The sequence below is a fragment of the Stegodyphus dumicola genome, chromosome 4, assembly GCF_044657685.1.
Source record: "Stegodyphus dumicola isolate Sdum_Otavi_A_Nest chromosome 4, ASM4465768v1".
Lineage (NCBI taxonomy): Eukaryota > Metazoa > Arthropoda > Arachnida > Araneae > Eresidae > Stegodyphus > Stegodyphus dumicola.
Window position 1 is genome coordinate 209,932,807 of NC_140771.1, and position 19,441 is coordinate 209,952,247.

Consider the following 19,441-nt stretch of genomic DNA (forward strand, 5'->3'; position numbering starts at 1 on the left):
GCTTCTCTAATTATTTATGAATGATTTGGGGTCTATGGAGTAGCAGAGACAATAGTAAAAACAAACGACATTCAATTTAAAGACCAACAGAAATGAAGATATTTTATTAGATATTGTAATTTTATTAAAATTATACATTCTTATTGGAACGCATCAGGTTGCTTTTAAAGAAATAACATTGTGATAGTTAACTTGTGCTTTATCTAAGTTTGCTTTTCATTTGCTATGTTCTTACTGTAACTGCGTCTTTTCGAAACTGAATTATGTGCAAAAGTTTTCCCTATCGAGTCTACACATACTAAAATAAACTGAATGTATTGTAAAAGCATATATACTATTCAGAACATGATGAAGTGCATAACTGTGTAACAGTAATGCATGATGTCAATTACAATGTATTGGATGCACATAAATACACAAGTCTAATGAGGTATATATATATAAAGTTTTAACGAACTTTGGTTCATATTATATATATATATATATATATATATATATATATATATACAATGTATTCTTCGTCTTCAGTCCTTTCGCTATGCGAAATTTTCGCAACGCAACAGTTGCTGACTCTCCATTCAAATAGGACAACTTTACCAACAACGCTCGCTCGGGCAATGATAACATTCTGAAAGCGATTGAAAAATACTTGTGTATCACGTATTCCTATTGCAAAATTAATTAGAATCTTTGGCCTGTCAGAGTCCTCTACCAGTGATATTTGTAACTATTTTGTTTCTACAAAAAAAAAAAAATCCGACTTCCTTGTGAGCGCTGCCTTGCAAACCTCACTTCTTTATTGTTATTTTTTCTTTTTTTATGAATTTTTAAAGTTTTAACGAACTTTTGGCTTACTCTGTGTGTATATAGATATATATATACATATATATATATATACATATATATATATATAAAGCTACATAGAATGTAACGATGTGAAGCAGTATGTATTTAATTTTTCCAAAGGAAAGAAATATAGTAACGAGTATCAATGTTATAAACTGAAAAACATCTTTTCTATTTAAAGAATCGTATAATTGTTGCAGATAATTTTTAAAATATTTTATTAGTTCACTGTAATAGTACTGTAAATAAACAGTAAAAACTATTTTTGAATGGATTTAAATATAAATTACGCATTCGCTGAATGTTCAGCGAAAGAAAATTATTTTGAATCGTATTGAATTGGCAACATTAGATGTAAGTAATGTAAAAGTATTATAAATGTTATTTCAGCCAAAAAATTTTCGTTACTTTAATTGGGAGTCGTACTTGCAATTTATAAAATGCTTAACGCTTAAAAAACAACCAAAAGGAATGCAATAACCATGATAAATTCTGGGTATATCCTTATTGGAAACGAGAGCAAACAGCATTATATAAATGCTTTCTTTTAAAATTTCTTTTTTATCATATGTATAAAATTTTAAAAAGTAAAATACGTTCGGGATTCATTTAGAATTTTCTGAATCTAAATGCTAAGAGAACTCTCAGAATGCAATTTTAAATGCATAAATTGTTGTGAAACTAGTGCTATTCGCACTTACGTCGTGTTTTACTGTGTGGAAATGTTAATTGCTTCGTTTTGTTGTTTCAGAGAGCCTTCAAAACTCGGTTTTTCATGAGGTTCCGTCCGCCCACCAGATGGCGTTCCGTAAGAGACCTGCTGCTGTTGGTTACCATATTCACTTGTCTTACTTGCTACCTCAGTTACATTGGATCGTTTCTACATAGCACGGTGCCAACAGGTAAATTAATATTCCATATGCTTTGATATTTATTGTTTCTTAAAATACATTTCGTTCTATGATAAGCCCACCAGCAGCCGAATGGTAACGTCACTGAACACTGGTATCTCGGTCCGAGACTCGAATCCCACGAACGGGCTGGGCGTTTTCGTGGTTTTCCCTATGCGTAACTTGTATACGAGCCAGTTTCCCATAGAAAGTACCCCACGAAGGCATCCCTTCCCTTTTGCAGATTGTCCTTGAAGCTTTGCCGTAATCACATAAACCAAAACCAAATCATGTCATTTTATTACGGCAAAGCACGCTGAGGGAACGGAAACTTTCGTGGAGGACGTTTTAAAGAAAAGGACTTATATTTCCGGGAACTAACGGAAAACCGCGACAACACCCAAGCAGCCAAACGTTCACGGGAATTTGAATCTGGTTCGAACTACCAATTTGTCTTTTCAATACTTTTCTTTTCAGTATTATTTTAAGTTTTGTCTTAACTCTTGAGATCTAATCCTCCGCAAACAGCGGAAGTCTTCTGTTACTGGACGAGCTATGTAAATTTGTGAAAGTTGTTGTTGTTGACTAATGCTATGGTATGTTGTTGTTGATGACCTATGGTCATCCCAAGCCCACGAAAATCCTTTTGGCAAGGAGCGCAAGATACGCCTGTCGTTGGCAAGCTACCCGGGGGGACGGTTTATTTCACCCTCTTCCTTTACCATCAACTTCTCGAGAGGACTTTCGGCTCGCCGCATATTTAAAGTGCCCCCATGCCGCGTGGACACTATACATTTGCTAACATCCACTCCTTCTCCGGGATTCGAACCTGGGACCTTGGACACGGCAATGAGCGACGCTAACCACTATACCGGTTGGGTGGCTCAAATTTGTTAAAATAAAGAACTTATACAAATTTATTTTAAACCTTCTTCTGCTTTCAGTGCTATTTCTTTGAAATTTAAGTTAAATAGTTTCATACAAATTAAGCCTTCCCATCCACATTACTGAAATGGTTTTCAAAAAGTGTTTTACGTTATTCTGAGAACCTTTGTGAATAAATGTGCATGTGTGCTAACAATATTTCGGTAAGCCTGTGCTCTCTTTTTAGAACATCCTATACATAATATTAATAGTATTATTTTGAAGTAATAAAAGTAATGGAACAGAGTATTCAGGAAATTGAACAGATTTGGAAGGATGTTTTTCGTCATGTGTTTAAAAGTAGATTGAAGTCACAGAACATTTTTACAAAATACTGATCAAATTTAAGGTATTTAATAATTGGAAGTATCCTCGGTAATATTTTCATACCGGACACATCTCATACTAATACGATAAACCCAAGTTATTAAGTTATTAAATTTGTGCAACCAGCCTAAAAAAAAACTTAAAAAAAAAACTAAAAAAAAAAAAAAGCTTCCAGTTCTGTGTTCTGCCGCAAGTAATATTTCATTTTTCGTTTCATAAAAGCCTATGTAACTTTGTGAGAACAAACATTCACATTCATGCTTTACTGAAATTCCTAACAGTAATTTACCTTTGAATTTAAAATCGAAGCATTTTACGCTAGAGGGTGTAAAGTTTTGTTAAGTTTGATGCATGAGATGACAGTCCAAGATATCCCAGAAGCTTAAGAACCTATAGAATGCTTGTAGGTTTTATGTATTTAATGCTACGATTTTAAGTGTTCTGGTTAGCTGGTGAAGTGTTCTGGTTAGCATTGAAGAACTCAATTTTCTGTGTAACATGTTGCGGAAGTAAGCGCTGTACCGAAATACAATTCTTTTTCAAGTATGAGACCTAATGTGAAGTAATTGTGCTCACAAACAATACTGTGTGACAGAAAGCGCGAAATAGATTATTTTTTAAAAAAAAAATTCAGTCACTTTATACTTTTTTAATAGTCATGGTAAGCGTAATGGCAAACCGCACATTGAGTTGATCAGTGTTACCGAATTTTGCTTATTGCGCATGCTCAATAGTATACCGCTAGCATGGGAAGAAATCCTGTCCACTAAGCATAAGCAACCCTACACAAGGCTGTTTGTTAGCCATGTTGGGGGGGGTACCTTTTTTTTTTTACAATTGCATTACTATAGAAATCTGTTATGTGCTTATTGATGTGCTTCTGTTTCATTTTTTGGGCTTATTTTGTTCATAAATTTTACAATTAATATCAGCTATTTGACTTTAATTCATCAATTTGAACTGAATTTATTCCTTAATTTGATAAAGTATATACGAATGGAACGTATGGTAAATACTCAATTACTTTTATTCCTCAGAAATATAATCAATAAGCATTCGGCTAATATAGTATCTTGTAATGTTTCCTGTTTTGTTATTATTATTTTTATTACTATTATATACTCTTCTTAAACGAAAATTTGCGTAGTTTACAATCGAAAGTTACACTTTAAATAATGAAGCAACTTACAGCCTAACAAGTTTTAAAACCTTGAACGGTTTACGCCCAGATAATACAATATCAACCATAAACCGAATTTATCTTTTTTTAAAATGGTTGTCGTTGCGCCAAATTCTATTCTGAGCATGCGCAGTAAGCGAAATTCATTTAACATTGATCAACTCAATGTGCGGTTTGCCATTACGCTCATGGTAATGGATCCTTGTATTACACACGAGTATATTCTCCATCATCGTTATGTACGAGATATCCAGACGAAAATAAGATTTATTATTAAACACTAATACTTATTAAACTCTGTTGGCTTAAGCACTGTTAACTTGGTAATAATTTTAACAGTGCTTAAGTTCAAGAGGAAAGAAAGTTGGTAATGTTTTTTTTTTTTTTTTTTTTTTTTTTTTTTTTCGGAAAAAAAACTGATAACCATGTTAAAAATAATTATAATTAGAAACGCAAAAATTTTCAACAGATTTGTAACATTTCTATTGTACGAGGTAAAAAGCATTTAGGTGTAATTTAGCAGTCGCAGATACATAGCCGACGAGACACTTAACCGACACCAGTTAGCGGATACGGACACTTAGCCGACTGACAAGTCAGTCAAAAGCCACCTTAAGGATGGTATAAGCCATGGAGGTAAGAAGTCTTTTCTTACCGCCATGGTATAAGCACTTCCTCTGAGTCCCGGAGGTGTATTTCCGAACCCTACCTCACTTTTCAAATTTTTGACGTCACGGAAATATCGACTAGTTTCACCTGGCAAATAGAAAATGACGTACCCCACTTTTGACTACTACGGCGCGCTTTTGAAAGAATTGCGTTGCTGATTGTGTGTTTAAGTGCTAATTGCGAGATTTTCGTAATTTAAATTACTATGAGTGGAAATTTACGCAAAATCTTTAGTTAATGGTTATTTTTAATCAGCGAGGAAAGAGGAGAAGAACAATTCACTCCTGATTCCACTTGTACATTAACAGTATGAAAAATCTGGAAGGTATTAAATATTGGCTTTTGATAGTCAAGTTGCTACAAATAAGATGAACTGTTTATATTATTTTAGACTAGTAGTTTATTCTTCCATTCACTTACTTTTCTATAGTACTTCATTTTTTATATGCTCTACATATGAAGCAGCATAATCCATGAATGAATGAAATTCCATGAAATGCATGAAAATGAAGGATTATAAATTTTCTTTTTAAAAACTTATTTGCATAGTCCAAACACATTTGCATATATATCTATTGCACATAAATCCCTTTCCTACACAAAAAAATATATGTATGTATAAAATAACTAAATAAATTGTAAAAGAAGTCAGGATAAGAATTATTCTGTCTTAAATTTTAAAAAAGTAGTATGAAATTTATAATGCCAAACATCAAAATAGATGAAAGTAAATAAAATTTAAATTAATTCCATGAAATAAATTTGCGTAAATTTCCACTCATAGTAATTTAAATTACGAAAATCTCGCAATTAGCACTTAAACACACAATCAGCAACGCAATTCTTTCAAAAGCGCACCGTAGTATATTTTTTGATTTATTTAACATAATTATCAGGATTACTAAATGTACTAAGAATTTCCATACATGCTTGTGCAGTGTGATCGCATGTTTTTGTAGTGAAATTTGATTTTCATGAACGAAAAAGAAATACAATCTCGGAATAAGTACTTTTTTGCTTTCCAGTTCCTGTGTTTAGCTGTAAAAATAAATTCATTTCAAGTATGTGTGTGTGCACTTTAGACGATGTAAATACTGGTGTGTACCGTAAAAAATATCCGGAAAGCTCTTGAAATTTTGAATAGTAGAGCATATAAAAAATGAAGTACTATAGAAAAGTAAGTGAATGGAAGAATAAACTACTAGTCTGAAATCATATAAACAGTTCATCTTATTTGTAGCAACTTGACTATCAAAAGCCAATATTTAATATTATGTAAGATTTTGAAAACAAAATGTATGCTGCTGATCTTTGGAATATGATAACGGGTGATTTTTTTGCAATGGTTGTTATGTGGATTAAGATTCCAAGTTGAGACTTTAAATATGAACAATAGTAATCTGAAAATTTGAAGAAGTAATTTTGTATCCAACAATCTCTGCCAAATAACTTCCATGTTTTAAGTAATTAAAATATATGTTTTCAACCACTTGTTATTAATTTTATAAAGTACTTTCCATAATTTAAATTTATTTACTTTCATCTATTTTGATGTTTGGCATTATAAATTTCATACTACCATTTTAAGATTTAAGACAGAATAATTTTTATCCTGACTTCTTTTACAATTTATTTAGTTATTTTATACATACATTTATGTTTTGTGTAGCAAAGGGATTTATGTGCAATAGATATATATGCAAATGTGTTTGGACTATGCAAATAAGTTTTTTAAAAAAATTTATAATCCTTCATTTTCATGCATTTCATGGAATTTCAATCATTCATGGATTATTCTGCTAAAAATTGATCAGTAAATATATACTTAAAAAAAGAAATTTAGAACCAAATTAACACAGACTAAAAACTGAAATTCGTATTAACCCCATAAACTCCTATAGATGTGGAATATTAAATATTCTTTTTAGAATAGAAGATAAGAAGTTTATTAAATTGGAAGATATTTTTAATTATTTTACTTTGTTATTTTGCCATTTTCCTTTGTTACTGGTGTTTGATAAGAGCTTCTAGCAAAGTTTTATGTTAAGATTACTTTGAACTTTCAAAGATAGTAAGATCACTGTACTTTTCAAAGATCACCGTAGGATTTTAATTTTTTCTACATTTTAAAGGTAAGTTTTAATTTTTAGATTAGAAAAATCTTTTTAAATTAGAAGATATTTTTAATGATTTTACATTGTATTTTTGCCATTTTCCTTCGCTTTGAGGAGGACCAGAATTTTTGGGTGAACTATTAAGATTTAAAAATATATTGAAATGGTTCATCATTTGATTCTGGATATAGAAAGATATTGTTTTAGAAGAGGAAATGTAATTAAGTTTGACATACTTCCTCTTGACACTATTATGTTGAAGTTGGTTGGATTCCTCTTCTTTCCAGTTCTTTTACACTCTTTTTCTTGTGGTGGTTTATTTTAGTTTTTACATTTTAAAATATTATTCTTCGACATTTATGGGATTTTATGAAGTTCATTTGAATTTCAAATTTTAGTCTTTGTGAAATGTTTATTCTAAATTTCTTTCTTATATATATATACATATATAAGAACAATTACATTCCTAGAAAAAACTAACTTATGTATTTATTTATCCCTCAATTTTATTTTGAAACATTTTAATACATGCTTCTCCTCAACATTTTAGTTGATGTTTTGTTGAACTGAAATTCGTAATATGGAAAAATTCTATCAGAAAACATAATTCAACTCAAAATTGAAACAGGAGTTAGAGATAATAATAATGTGGGATAAATAGAGATAATAATAATGGTATTTGTTCCTCTTCTCCTAATAGTCATTTGAAACATTTTAGCGTGTACTTCCATTCAGCTGAAACAGTAAATATATAGAAAAATTCCTACAGAAACATAATTCGGCTGAGAAACAAAGCAGGAAAAAAATGGGTTAGAGTCAGGAAATTGATTGGTTTAAAATAACATTACAATATTTGACTTTGTTAGAATATTGGATAACTGAGGTTATATCAGGTGTGCAAAATTTTGGAAGTCAGAGAAATATCAAATAGTAAAATTTTTGGAATTTAGGAATGAAAAGGTTTTTAGAACTTAAGACCCACAGAGATTGCATGGTACAGCAAAATGTACCTGCTGAGGCTATGACTCCAGTACATGGTTATATTCTTGTAAAGAGTGTATGACTGAACGCAGAGATGCATTTTGAGTCATGATCGCTGTGCTTGTAAAGGGCCTACACAACATTGTGGGTATATCATTCATGTAAATAAGGAATAAAAGTGATTGCACATTAGTTAAATCACCTAACTCATTCCTTATAAGTATTATGCGAGAGGACTGTAATTGTTGAATAATATTCACAGCACTTGCTTTCTGTTCATCTGAAATGGAATATACCTTCTAGCAGAAATTTGAAGGAACAGATCGTTCTGTAGTTAGTTAGATAATCAACATACACACGCTATGGACATAATATATTAACCCATAATTCACTTTTCACATTGGGCAGTCAATGTTTATCCATTTTCACCTAAGTTGTAATTTTGAAAATACTCTGTTGCATGCTGTTCTGTTGAAGACATGTCTGAAATCCCTTTTTTTCTCCAAAATGCAATTTAAAAATTGATAACTTAATAATGTTTTCTTTTACAAAAATTAAACCACTTATTGAAAATTAATCAGGTTTACATGAATACAAAGCGTTATGTCCAATTATCCATTTTGGCTCTGCTGTGCAAACTGGGAATCATGAACAAATTTTTAGGCGTCACCAGATTCAAAGAAATTTATTTAACAATAAAATATATACGGCATTTGAAAAGAATTATGGATGTTTTTTAAGATCTGCCAGGAATTTTAAATTATACATGTTCATATTTTAATTTTGATTTTATTGTTTTACACTTGATTTGTGTGTTATGGTTGATGATTTCCAAACAGTTCGAATCAAATTTCAAAGCAATTGCGTACACGCAGCTAAGATGGTGTAGTTTTTCGGTTATCTTAGTACTGTCTTTCACGCAATTTGTAATTGTAATACGCATCGCTTATAAACTACGTTTATTTCTAATCAAATTTATTGTCAAGTAAGCACATAACATTTCCTAAGTACGGGAAAATTCAGTAGGCTGCTCGAAGGATAATAAAAACAATTTTGTTTTAGTTGCAATTTTGTTCATGATGGTTAAATGGCCCACATTTTTAAGGAATGAGCTGAAGGCATGAAAAATTAAAATGTGTTTCTGAAAAAATATATAACAGTTCACGAGAAGGCTTTATGGGCATCCTTAAAAGTTTCATATTTAATTGGGAAAAATTTAAAGCCTCATAAAATTGGAGAATTACTCATTCTCCATTCAGCAATTAAAATGACATCAATTATACATGGAGAAAAATATAGTAATGATTGAAAAACAATAGCATTATCAAGAGATATCGTTTCTCGCCAAATTTATGTCATATCATACACTATAGAATGCAAAATTTTGTCTTTGCTATGCAACTTAATGAAACTACCGAAATTACTAAAATGTCTCAATTCATTGGTTATCTGAGATGCGTTTTAAAGACGACTAGTATTCAACCATGGTATTACACATACATAAGATCTTGTTGCAAAAGACATTGATTAAGAATTGCACAAGATATTACAGGGCTAAAGTTTTAATTACATTAAAAGGCAAAAGCCTAAACAGTCGTATCTTTTTAATACTCTTGTAATCAGTTCTGTGCATGAGACATTATTACCGAAGTCAGTTGGCTCTCACACAGAAAAATACTGCGACATATTTTCGATTTGAGAAATACAGTTTACATATTTTGGGAAGAAAAGAAACATATATCAGCAAGTTCATTCATTAATAATGATTGGTTAGGAAAACTCATTTACATGGTAGGCATTTTCGAAAAACTTAACTATCTGAATTTATCTCTAGACAGAAATTACAAACATTTTAATACTGAGCACCAATATTGAAGCTTTTAAAACTAAGCTAATACTTTGGAAAGGAGAATTTAACAAAAACAATAGAAACATGTTTTTCAAAACTTGCTAAAGAAAATAATATAGATTTCCTATTTAAAACAACATATGATAAAACTGACAGAAAACTTTTCGAAAAATTTCCAAATAAGGAATTAGGTTGGATCCGTGACCCATTTTCCTTTGGTATTTTCAATTCCAGTGTACCCCTAAATTAAAAAGAACAATTCATTGATATTTTAAGCGATTGAAAGGCTGTGTGTTCAATTTAAGTTTCTGATTTGCCAAAAATTTTCGTTATCAATTGGAAACGAATATGACGATTAAAAAGGAATGAAACTTACATAAAATTGTGTAGTAAATCTTTAGCTTTATTTTAACCCTTTGCGGCACAGTGTATCCGGTCTGGACACACCTAAAAATTTCCTTCTGTACGCACAGAAAAATTGACTGAAAAAGGATTTATAGGTTACTCTCAACCTTTTTTATTTATAGTAGATGGCAGCTCAACACAAACCAGTCCATATATTTTAGCCATGTTTAGTTTTTTAAGATCCTCATTTTTCAAAGAAATCGTCCAGATTTTTTAGGTATAAAAGGAATTGTTTGAAAAGAAATTTCTATGTTATTTTTTGGCTGTATGCTAATCTCTTTATTGTATATTAGTTTTAAATTTTTACCTTGAAATTTTGCCTAAAATCAAACAGCGAACCCTAGGTGTGCTCAGCCCGGGCTCACCAATAATCTAGGACAACTGAGAGTCTGTATTCTTTGTTTCTCCGCATCTCATCGGTTAGTTCATTGACAACAATGCTGGTTTCAGCACTCTTTTCGAAGCTCTATTCAATCAGTGTGTCCACTTTGAGGACACCCACAGAATTAAAAAATAAGTGCTATCTTCACAAAATTTTACTTGTGTACTCCTCTAGGCCTAATTAGACTGCCTACCTTTTTTTTTTTTTTTTTTTTTTTTTTTTTTTTTTTTTTTTTTTTGAATCAAAACTCCAGCTTTAAAAGGTAGCGTGCCGGAAAGGGTTAAAGCTTCCAAAAATGCTTATGTTACATTTCTCTCTTATATCAGTATATTGAAAGTGGGTTTCTCACTGAAATAGAAATAACTTTGCTATTGAGAGAATTTTTGTAATGGAGAATTTTGTAATGGAGAATTTTTTTACTGAAATATTTTTTCTCTGTACCATTTAGTTGCATCTATTAAGAACTAAAGATTAAAGAACTGTTTTTAAAACATTTTGAATCCTTTGCCATATTGATCTATAAAGCACTAGATTAGTCAGTTTTTATTACGTTATTGACAAATATAATTTTTAAACAAAAAAAAATTTAGGTGAGATGAATTTTTGTCAAATATAAATGTGTTTTCAAAGCGAAAATAAATAATAAATGATAAAAAGAAAGTCCAGTTAGAACATTCACATCTTATTACTCTAATAAAGGAATTTGCTTTGATTCAATCTTTACAATACAATATATTTTACAATAAGGCAAAATCCAATGTGAAAGGTATGCCAAGATTACAATAGTACCTAAAATATTCAGCATTTCGTATAACCCTATAAGCAGATAATAATATTAAAATAAATTTTATCTGAATGAAGTTTTCTTATTACAGAAACAGACAAATTATGCAATTACATAAAGGAATGCATTTTCAGACTATATACTTAATACTGTTTACAAGTACATATCGAAGTTCTGTTTATGTTACTTCTCGCCCTTCATCCGGCGCATGCTCAAGAATTATTCATCCAGGCGAAACTAGTCGATTTTTCCGTGACGTCAAAAATTCGAAAAGGGGGGTAGGGTTCGTAAATACGCGTCCCGGAGCCTACATCCCCGAGAACAACAGCATTCTAGGCTTCCTCTTTGAACCCACTGCTGAACTGATCAGCCAAGATCACCGTTCCAGTGAGCAGAGACCACGGTGGAGTGGGCATGATGACCTGGAGCTTTGACTGGCTGCTGATTGAAGCTACCCACCAGTACTATCAGCTCCTCCCTTCAGTCTTTACATAGAATACCAAGGAAAGCGGGGACCAGACGCTTAATGGCCCAGGCGCTATTCGGCTACTGATACCCTAGTTACTAGGGCCTTAATGACACTGGACCCGTGAAAGGTCGGTATAGTCCCTAACATAGAGATCGTCGGGAACCACTATGCTCGTGAATTTTATACCCCGTGGCCGAGATTGCCTAGGTACAGATCCTATCCAGTACTGCACAGAGCGCTCTGCGTCGACCCCCCGGGGGAGGGGTTAGTAGCAGAAGGAAACATTTTGCTGATTACTGTCATTTAGAGATTTGTTTGCACTGCACTTTCTTTTTTGCACATTCCTTTGCACTGATTACTGTCATTTAGAGCCTCTGCAAAGTTCTTTACTTTCTTTCTGAATGTTCTTCATCCTCTATTAGATTGACAAGCAAGTTAACCCTCCAGTCTGAATTCGAATGATAAAAGTCTTAGAAAGCTTAAAGTAACCTTTTTATGGAACTTTTTAAATGAACAGAAGGCACTATTTGTGCTACAGATGAACCTCCGCTATTTTGCGGGTGTTTAAAATAACATGAAATGACGTTAGATTCAAAAGGTAGCGTAGTCTGAGACTACACAAGAAATATATTACTTAGAAAATAGATTACGATATTCTAAGCTGTACCACCAACGTCGTAAGTCGTACTACGCTTAAAACTCGACAATTATAATAAAACGTTTTTTTTCTGAATTAACTTATTTTATATAATTGATTACAACAATGATCACAAAGATAATATTTTTTCATTTTCTTCTCAGCTCCAGCGCATGTCATGTACCCATCTTTGCATTTAAGCACTGAATCATATTCTCTCTGCATTCATTCTTACAAATATTACAGAAAGACAAACACGATATGAAACAATAGGGTTGAGTAGGATGTAACTCATTTCGACGGAAGAGGCGTAGTTGGCGTGATATTACGCCTAATACTGTTTAAAAGTTACGACTTAAGCGATGGTGCGACTTGCGCAACCTTGTTCTAATTAACGACGCGTATTTAAACGTCAGCTAGCAAGATGTCTAAACCTGGAAAAACGGGGAAGAAGATATTTCAGTAAAGATTCATAATGACTAGTTAATTAGTATTAAACTTAACAATGTGACACATATTGTCATAATCTGCAAGTCTATTTTGTTTTAAAATTTTCTATCATATTTAGTCGTGCAGTTTTTTTTTTTTTTTTTTTTAATTTTATTTTTAAAGTGGTGTTTTTAAGGGGGTAATGATACAGTTGAAGAACTATAATGTCTGTTATTCCATATATGTATATACAAAGAAAAACAAAGTAATATGCCAAAAAAAAAATTTAACATGTCCAATTTAATTTTAATTTTGGATGCTTTCAGTTTATATATATTCTTCTGAAACCAATAACAACAATAATTTTCTCATTTCATTCAAAAATTCTTTGAGAAGGGAATAAAGTTATTCACCATTCTTATTCGTTTTCTACTCTATGTAATCAAGGTCTCAATTTATAATCTTTATGATTTTTCTTAAAATACTAGTGCATTAATTTTCCCTGTTTTCCCCCTTTCTTTCTCATTTCTTTTTAAAAGTAGACGATGTTAATTTTTTCCTGCTTTTTCTCTGTTCAATACAATGTCTCAAATTCTCTCGCTTAGTTAACTCCTAGTTGATTCTTTTCAGCACTTATTCTAATTATTTTTAATATTTTGAATGTTTATATTTGATTTTCCTACTGGAATAAATATACTTTGATTTTCCTTTAAAGGAGAGTATCTGAAATATTATCCTTTTCATAAGACTTCGTTTTTCTAGTAAACATATAGCTATTTCTATGTGAAGCTATTTTTTGCTTTTAAGATAAATTTCTTTTTCAAGACCATAAATTTCTGCAGACTTTTACTTAATTAAAGTCGCTTATATTTAAAATTTTATTGTTTCTTTTAAAATCCATATTTCTTTGTATTCCCTACAGAAAGTACTGATTGAAAATAAATTAGTTGTATAAATTTATAGAAAGAAAAAGGTAATGGAATTTTTCTAATTGAATCTAAAGCCCTGTCTGTTTAAAATATTGTTATGGCTCTAATTTACTTTTTAAGGTTCTAAATTAGTACGGTATCGATTTAATTACTGCGCTGTTTTCTGCTTTGAAATTCATTTTAATATTCTTTTCCTGTCCCCTGGACTAGACCCGAATAGTCTTAGTAAGTCGCACGGGTGTCCAGATTCTGCTCTCAACTGAACTCTTTTCCTGTCTTTTCCAGGGTCCTTTCAAAACTCCTTTTTATTTATACGTGGCGCTGCAAAATCATCACGTCAGCATGATCTGAAAATAATCTAGAAAATATATGTAGAAAATGTTATAACATTAGCAAAGTGAAAGCGATGTGCCATTTGGAGTCATCTGTCTGCGAACTGCTTATTATTATTATACTCGCGTTATGATAATATCTCATGGTGCCAGCACTGAAACCGAAACATCATTTTCTTTAATACATGCTATCATCCAAATGTTTGCCTTCACGTCGCATATGATGAAACAACCCCAACGCTCCATGTGTCTCATTGCCGTTCATTGAGATATAGCTCTAGTAGTTTCCTGGATCGCATTCCTAAGCTTGTCAGAAGCCTGTTTGAAATCTTCCATCTTTTAAACTTTCCAAAACAAGTTAATGTTTCTGTTTTTTCAACAGAAGCTTCTTTTGTCTTCGTTGTTTCTATATCATATTGCAAGATTTTTTCTGCCATACTTAATATGCATCGGGGAAGGTCTTTATTCAGTAATTAGCTAATAACCATATTATCTACCAGTAATCTAATACTGTTGCGTTGTACGGGTTCGTAGATCTGGAGTAATAATGGATGATACCAGTGGATGAAGAATCAAAACACAATTTATTCGCCAGGAGGCACTGTTACACAGGTCAGCTCGAAAGACACGTTTACAGTTGTCAAAAACTATGATAAAAAAGCTGAAACAATCAGCAACACTGCATTCACGCTATAACGGAGAAGGCAGCTTCACGGCAAAGCACTAAAATACGACTCAGTGGATCGTTCCAAAGCTAATCTCTGAACTCAAGACACTACTACACTTCTTTCTCCCAGAACAGGAAGGGTATATATCCCACCTTCGAGAATATTCTAGAGAAAACCGCTAAGAATGCGTTTTAGAATATTCTCGCTCCGTCTATGGCATATCGCCTATTTTGTCTCCAAATATCTCCAAATAGGCGATTTCGTTCGAAATCTGGCAACTCTGCTTTACCTGCCACTTTCTGGCAACCCTAACCTCGCTTTGAGGGAAAGCTATCTCACCGCAGCTGGGCATTTTGCAACAATTTGATTACTATGTCGTTCGAAATAAATTTACATATATAAAAACACTAATTTCGCAAAAGATGTTATGTAAAACGGAATAGGCTGATATAGGGTAATAACATAGATGAAAATGTATTAATACTAATTAAAAAATAGAATATTAGCACATAAGACATGAAACTGTAATGTTAAACAATAAAACTAACCTAATTAATTAATTAAGTAAGTTATAAATAATTAACAAATAAATTAAGTGAATACCTTAATTAGTTAATAAATTAAATTAATACTTCCGAAACAAATGGACATTATTTGGAATTCTCATCAGATTTAAATTAAGAAGTTTGCTTGGCGAATTTATTCGCTCAATGTATTTTGTGCGAACTTAATGAACTTTAGATTAAAAACTCAGACATATTAATACTTTGGGTTGCCACTCTGTAAAGCATAAGATATTTTGGTTTCATATTTAACCATAAGATTTAACTGTATAAAAGAAGCGTGTTAGTGTTATAAAAGAAATGTGTTTTAAGGCAGCCATAAACCAAATTTACTGGGTTTGGACGTGTAATTAATCCATGAAATGGGAATCAGATCCACATACAATTTTAAAAAGTCGTTAGCAGAGTTGTTAATACGTCATTTCAATATCTCTGGGTAGAAGCAAATCTTCTCTCGAAATTATGTAGGTGAATGAATACATTGATCATTATTTTTTCCCATTGCATCACATCTACGTGATCTTAATCGCCATATTCCATGATGTAAGTGACAATTCGTATTTCTCCTACGCTCCAGACAAAATGTACTTTGAAAGACTTTTTGTATAGTGTTTGCAATGATGCAAAAGTTTGAGTGACAACTGGAAATTCAAAATTCAGCTGCCTAACTGTGAAGCTTCTGTTGGGAGGGCAGATGAGGACAAAAACCGAACTAAAGAAGCAAATATTTTTCCACTTTTTCTCGACTTTTCAGCAAATATTTTATAGCCATTGAGTTACTCCCAGTTGTTAAAGAGTATCTGTCTTTAACTATTTATCCATCTTGCTACTTCAATAATTGTCTGCCGCGTTTCTATGCTCCCGACAGTTCTCCAAATCAAAGATTCTTCTAAATCATGCTTCGCACCCTTAAATTGTGCTGATTCGGTAAGCATTCAGATCATACCCTGAATTCAGAAACGATTTGTACAAACCTAGCTTGAACAAAGTTCTTATCACACCTTTGCACGACATTGTATCATTATTTGCATTTAGAAATAGATTGCCAAACTGAATGGGATTATGGTAGTAAAGTCTGTTGTTTGCTTATTCGTTGGAAAATAATTAGTCATGTTGATTAAGGTTGATAAGTTAAGTTTTATGCGTAAAAATAATTGTGAATACCAGAATAGGTACCAGTGTGGGACTTTGGAGAGTGGTTATAGAAAAGGAATGGAGAATAATTCGAAACCAAATTTGCCATCCTTTCATTATGTTGTTATTCAGATGGATGGATATTGCGTCATTTCGGTACCTCTTTTTTCTGGAAATTATGTTTGTCTCTATTATTAAATAATGTAGAATCTTAAATATGCAGGTTCCTCAAATCGTGGGGGAAAAATGGTGGCACATAGAGCCATCATATTTTGAACACGCGTAGTTCTTCACCGAACATGTGCACTTTGATGACCGAATTTTGAATTTCGAATTTCGTTTTAGTTTTTTCATATTGTTAGCTAATTTATACTTTAGATTAAAAATTCAGGTACGTAAATCCTTTGTGTTGCCACTTTGCGAGGTGTAAGATATTTATGCTTCAAATTTAATCATAATACTTAGCTGTATAAAACAAGTGTGTTGCCACTCAGCAAAAGTAACATATCTGTCTTTCGAATTTAATCGTATTGTGCAAAAAACAATAGAACCTACAGCTGCCAAAGTTTGAAGACATGTAGTCCTCCATCTGAACATCTACACATAAAAGCACGAATTTCGAAATGATTTTTTTTACTTATTTCGTATTTTGTTCGAGTTTTATGATTTTTTTATTAATAAACTTAAATATTTAAAGCGAACATGAGCAACACTGTTCCAAACAAAACATTTTTATCGCCAGGGACCAAGACTGTTGCCATTTCGCAAAATGTAAGAAAAATCTTTCAGTTTTAGTCAAACAGCGGAATAAAATTGTGGCACATCAGGGTACCTGTGCGCGAGCCAGTATCCCTGTCGAATAAAATTTGTGATTGCGAAATGTGTCTATTAAAAACCCGTTCTTGGTCAGAACTCTTAACTTTTGATTAAAAATTCAAATTCGGCGCCTTAGGGCATCTCACACATGCTCAATTAAGTTCAAGTCAGGTGAGTAAGGTGGTCAAACTTGGGAAGCCTAACTTGGGATTCTAGTAACTCGTCCGCATACCTCCAAGCTGTTACAGAACCTCCTTGAAAGATGTACCGCTCGATACGGCCATTTGTCGCGATTCCTTCCCAAACCATTAAACCGCCGTCACAGAAACAGGATATTCCACGGATGAAGGCTAGTTGCGTGTTCCTCTGTCCAGATCAAAACACGTTTAGAATCACTGCTTATAATATATTTGGACTTGTCAGTAAATAATACTCTGGCTCAGTCGTCTTGACTCCACTGAACATGGTGGCGCATGTTTAAAAGGACACCTCTGGATGCTGGAGTGAGTCAGACACAACCATTGGTTATCTCGCGTACAGTCCAACCTTATTAAGTCTTGTGCAGCATCAAAACGGCGCAGTTTTTCTCTTGTTTTCCTTTGACCAGGCTGTCTATCAACTGATCAACTACTTTAAGAGCAGCTGTAAACTCTTGATATGATACTATGAGGAATATTCCAATCTTGGAGGACCTCCATTTGTGTTTGACCTCCCTCGATTCTGCCAATTATTTTCCCATTTTAACCTTCCTTTCAATTATGCCTTTGAGTCATAACTACGGAATACTGATCTCTGTCAGAAACCACATTCACTTTGAACAACACTACTGACCGGAATTCCAACATGCGTCCATTGCGCATCACATTGTCAGTCACCGAATTTGCATATCTCTGGCGCTACCGTACGCTCGAAAGTGCAATTTTCTGTTCAATTTTATTTTAATAAATAAATAATTACATCATTGGGCAATGGTTGCAACATTTATTTACTGAGCATATTTTTTCTCGCTATCCTTTAATTTTGACGACCAGTGTAAATACATATATACATATAACAGTTTTAGGCGGCCGCCGAGCGGTTAATTTTTATAAAAGAGGGAAAGAGAGCGAGAGATCATGTTTCCCATTTTTAAAAATAAATATTACATATGATGCTATATTTCCATCCTATCAATGGTCCTGTCGCCGCTTGCATTTTCCAGCTCTATACACTGAAATATCTAAGTTTATGAAACAGATGAAACTAGAATGGAATCAAAATTATTTTTATCTGTATATTATATATTATTTATGTATTAAATATATAAAAACTTTTAAAATACTATCTCTAATTGGTGTTATTTTTGTATTAAAAATCTATATATTTTGAAATAATTTAATACAATTCTCTTTTCTTTGACAGAAATGAATTCAAATAAAATCCTTCTTTATATTAATTAATTCCCGTTAATCATTACTGATAAAATTTCAGCAACACCTTCACATTATCATCATCATCTCTCAGTCTTTCTGTTTCTTTTTATCTGTCACACCTTCCGCACAAATATATGCATATGAATATGTAATGATACATTAGTATTTCGTGACTTCTTAGCTTTTGAAGAAATAAATGTGTTCTTTTTGAGTGTGTATTGAGCTGTAAAATTCCGGCGATGACAAGACAAGTGATAAGATGGAAATACATAATCATATGCAACATCTATTTTCAAAAATGGGAAACATTCAGACGCAATTTTCATAAAAAAAGCGCCAATTTTCTGTCTCTTTGAAATGAGATCCATGTTCCACGTCGTAGAACATTCGAGCATTTTCTTCCTCTTATAATCATACTGTGTGAATGCCACGTGTTCTCATTCCCATCGTTATCCATCCGCCTCGACATTCTTCATTCGGCTGGATAATAAACCGGGGGCTGGAGTTCTTTGCGAAGGGCGGAAAAGAGGTGAGTTCGATTTGGATGGGTTTCTGTTTGACGTGCTTGTTAACCAGATCCGCTCAACTTCACGCGGATTCTTTTCGAAGAAAGTACTGCGGGAAAAGAGAGGCTAAATGTTGCACAGATGAAATGTTTTTACTACAAGTTTTTCTTCCGTCTCTTTCTGATGTATTGCTTA

At 32.5% G+C, this 19,441-nt stretch overlaps 1 protein-coding gene across 3 annotated transcripts in view; it reads left to right on the plus strand.

Moving 5' to 3' along the window:
* The window catches only part of LOC118182699 (cadherin-like and PC-esterase domain-containing protein 1), a 522,776-nt gene that overhangs the window by 225,283 nt on the left and 278,052 nt on the right, over positions 1-19,441 (plus strand). For all 3 annotated transcript variants that reach the window (XM_085815937.1, XM_085815938.1, XM_085815939.1), the window contains one exon: positions 1,598-1,748. In XM_085815937.1, coding sequence (XP_085672063.1) covers positions 1,598-1,748 — 151 coding nt within the window. The remainder of the gene's footprint in view (positions 1-1,597; positions 1,749-19,441) is intronic.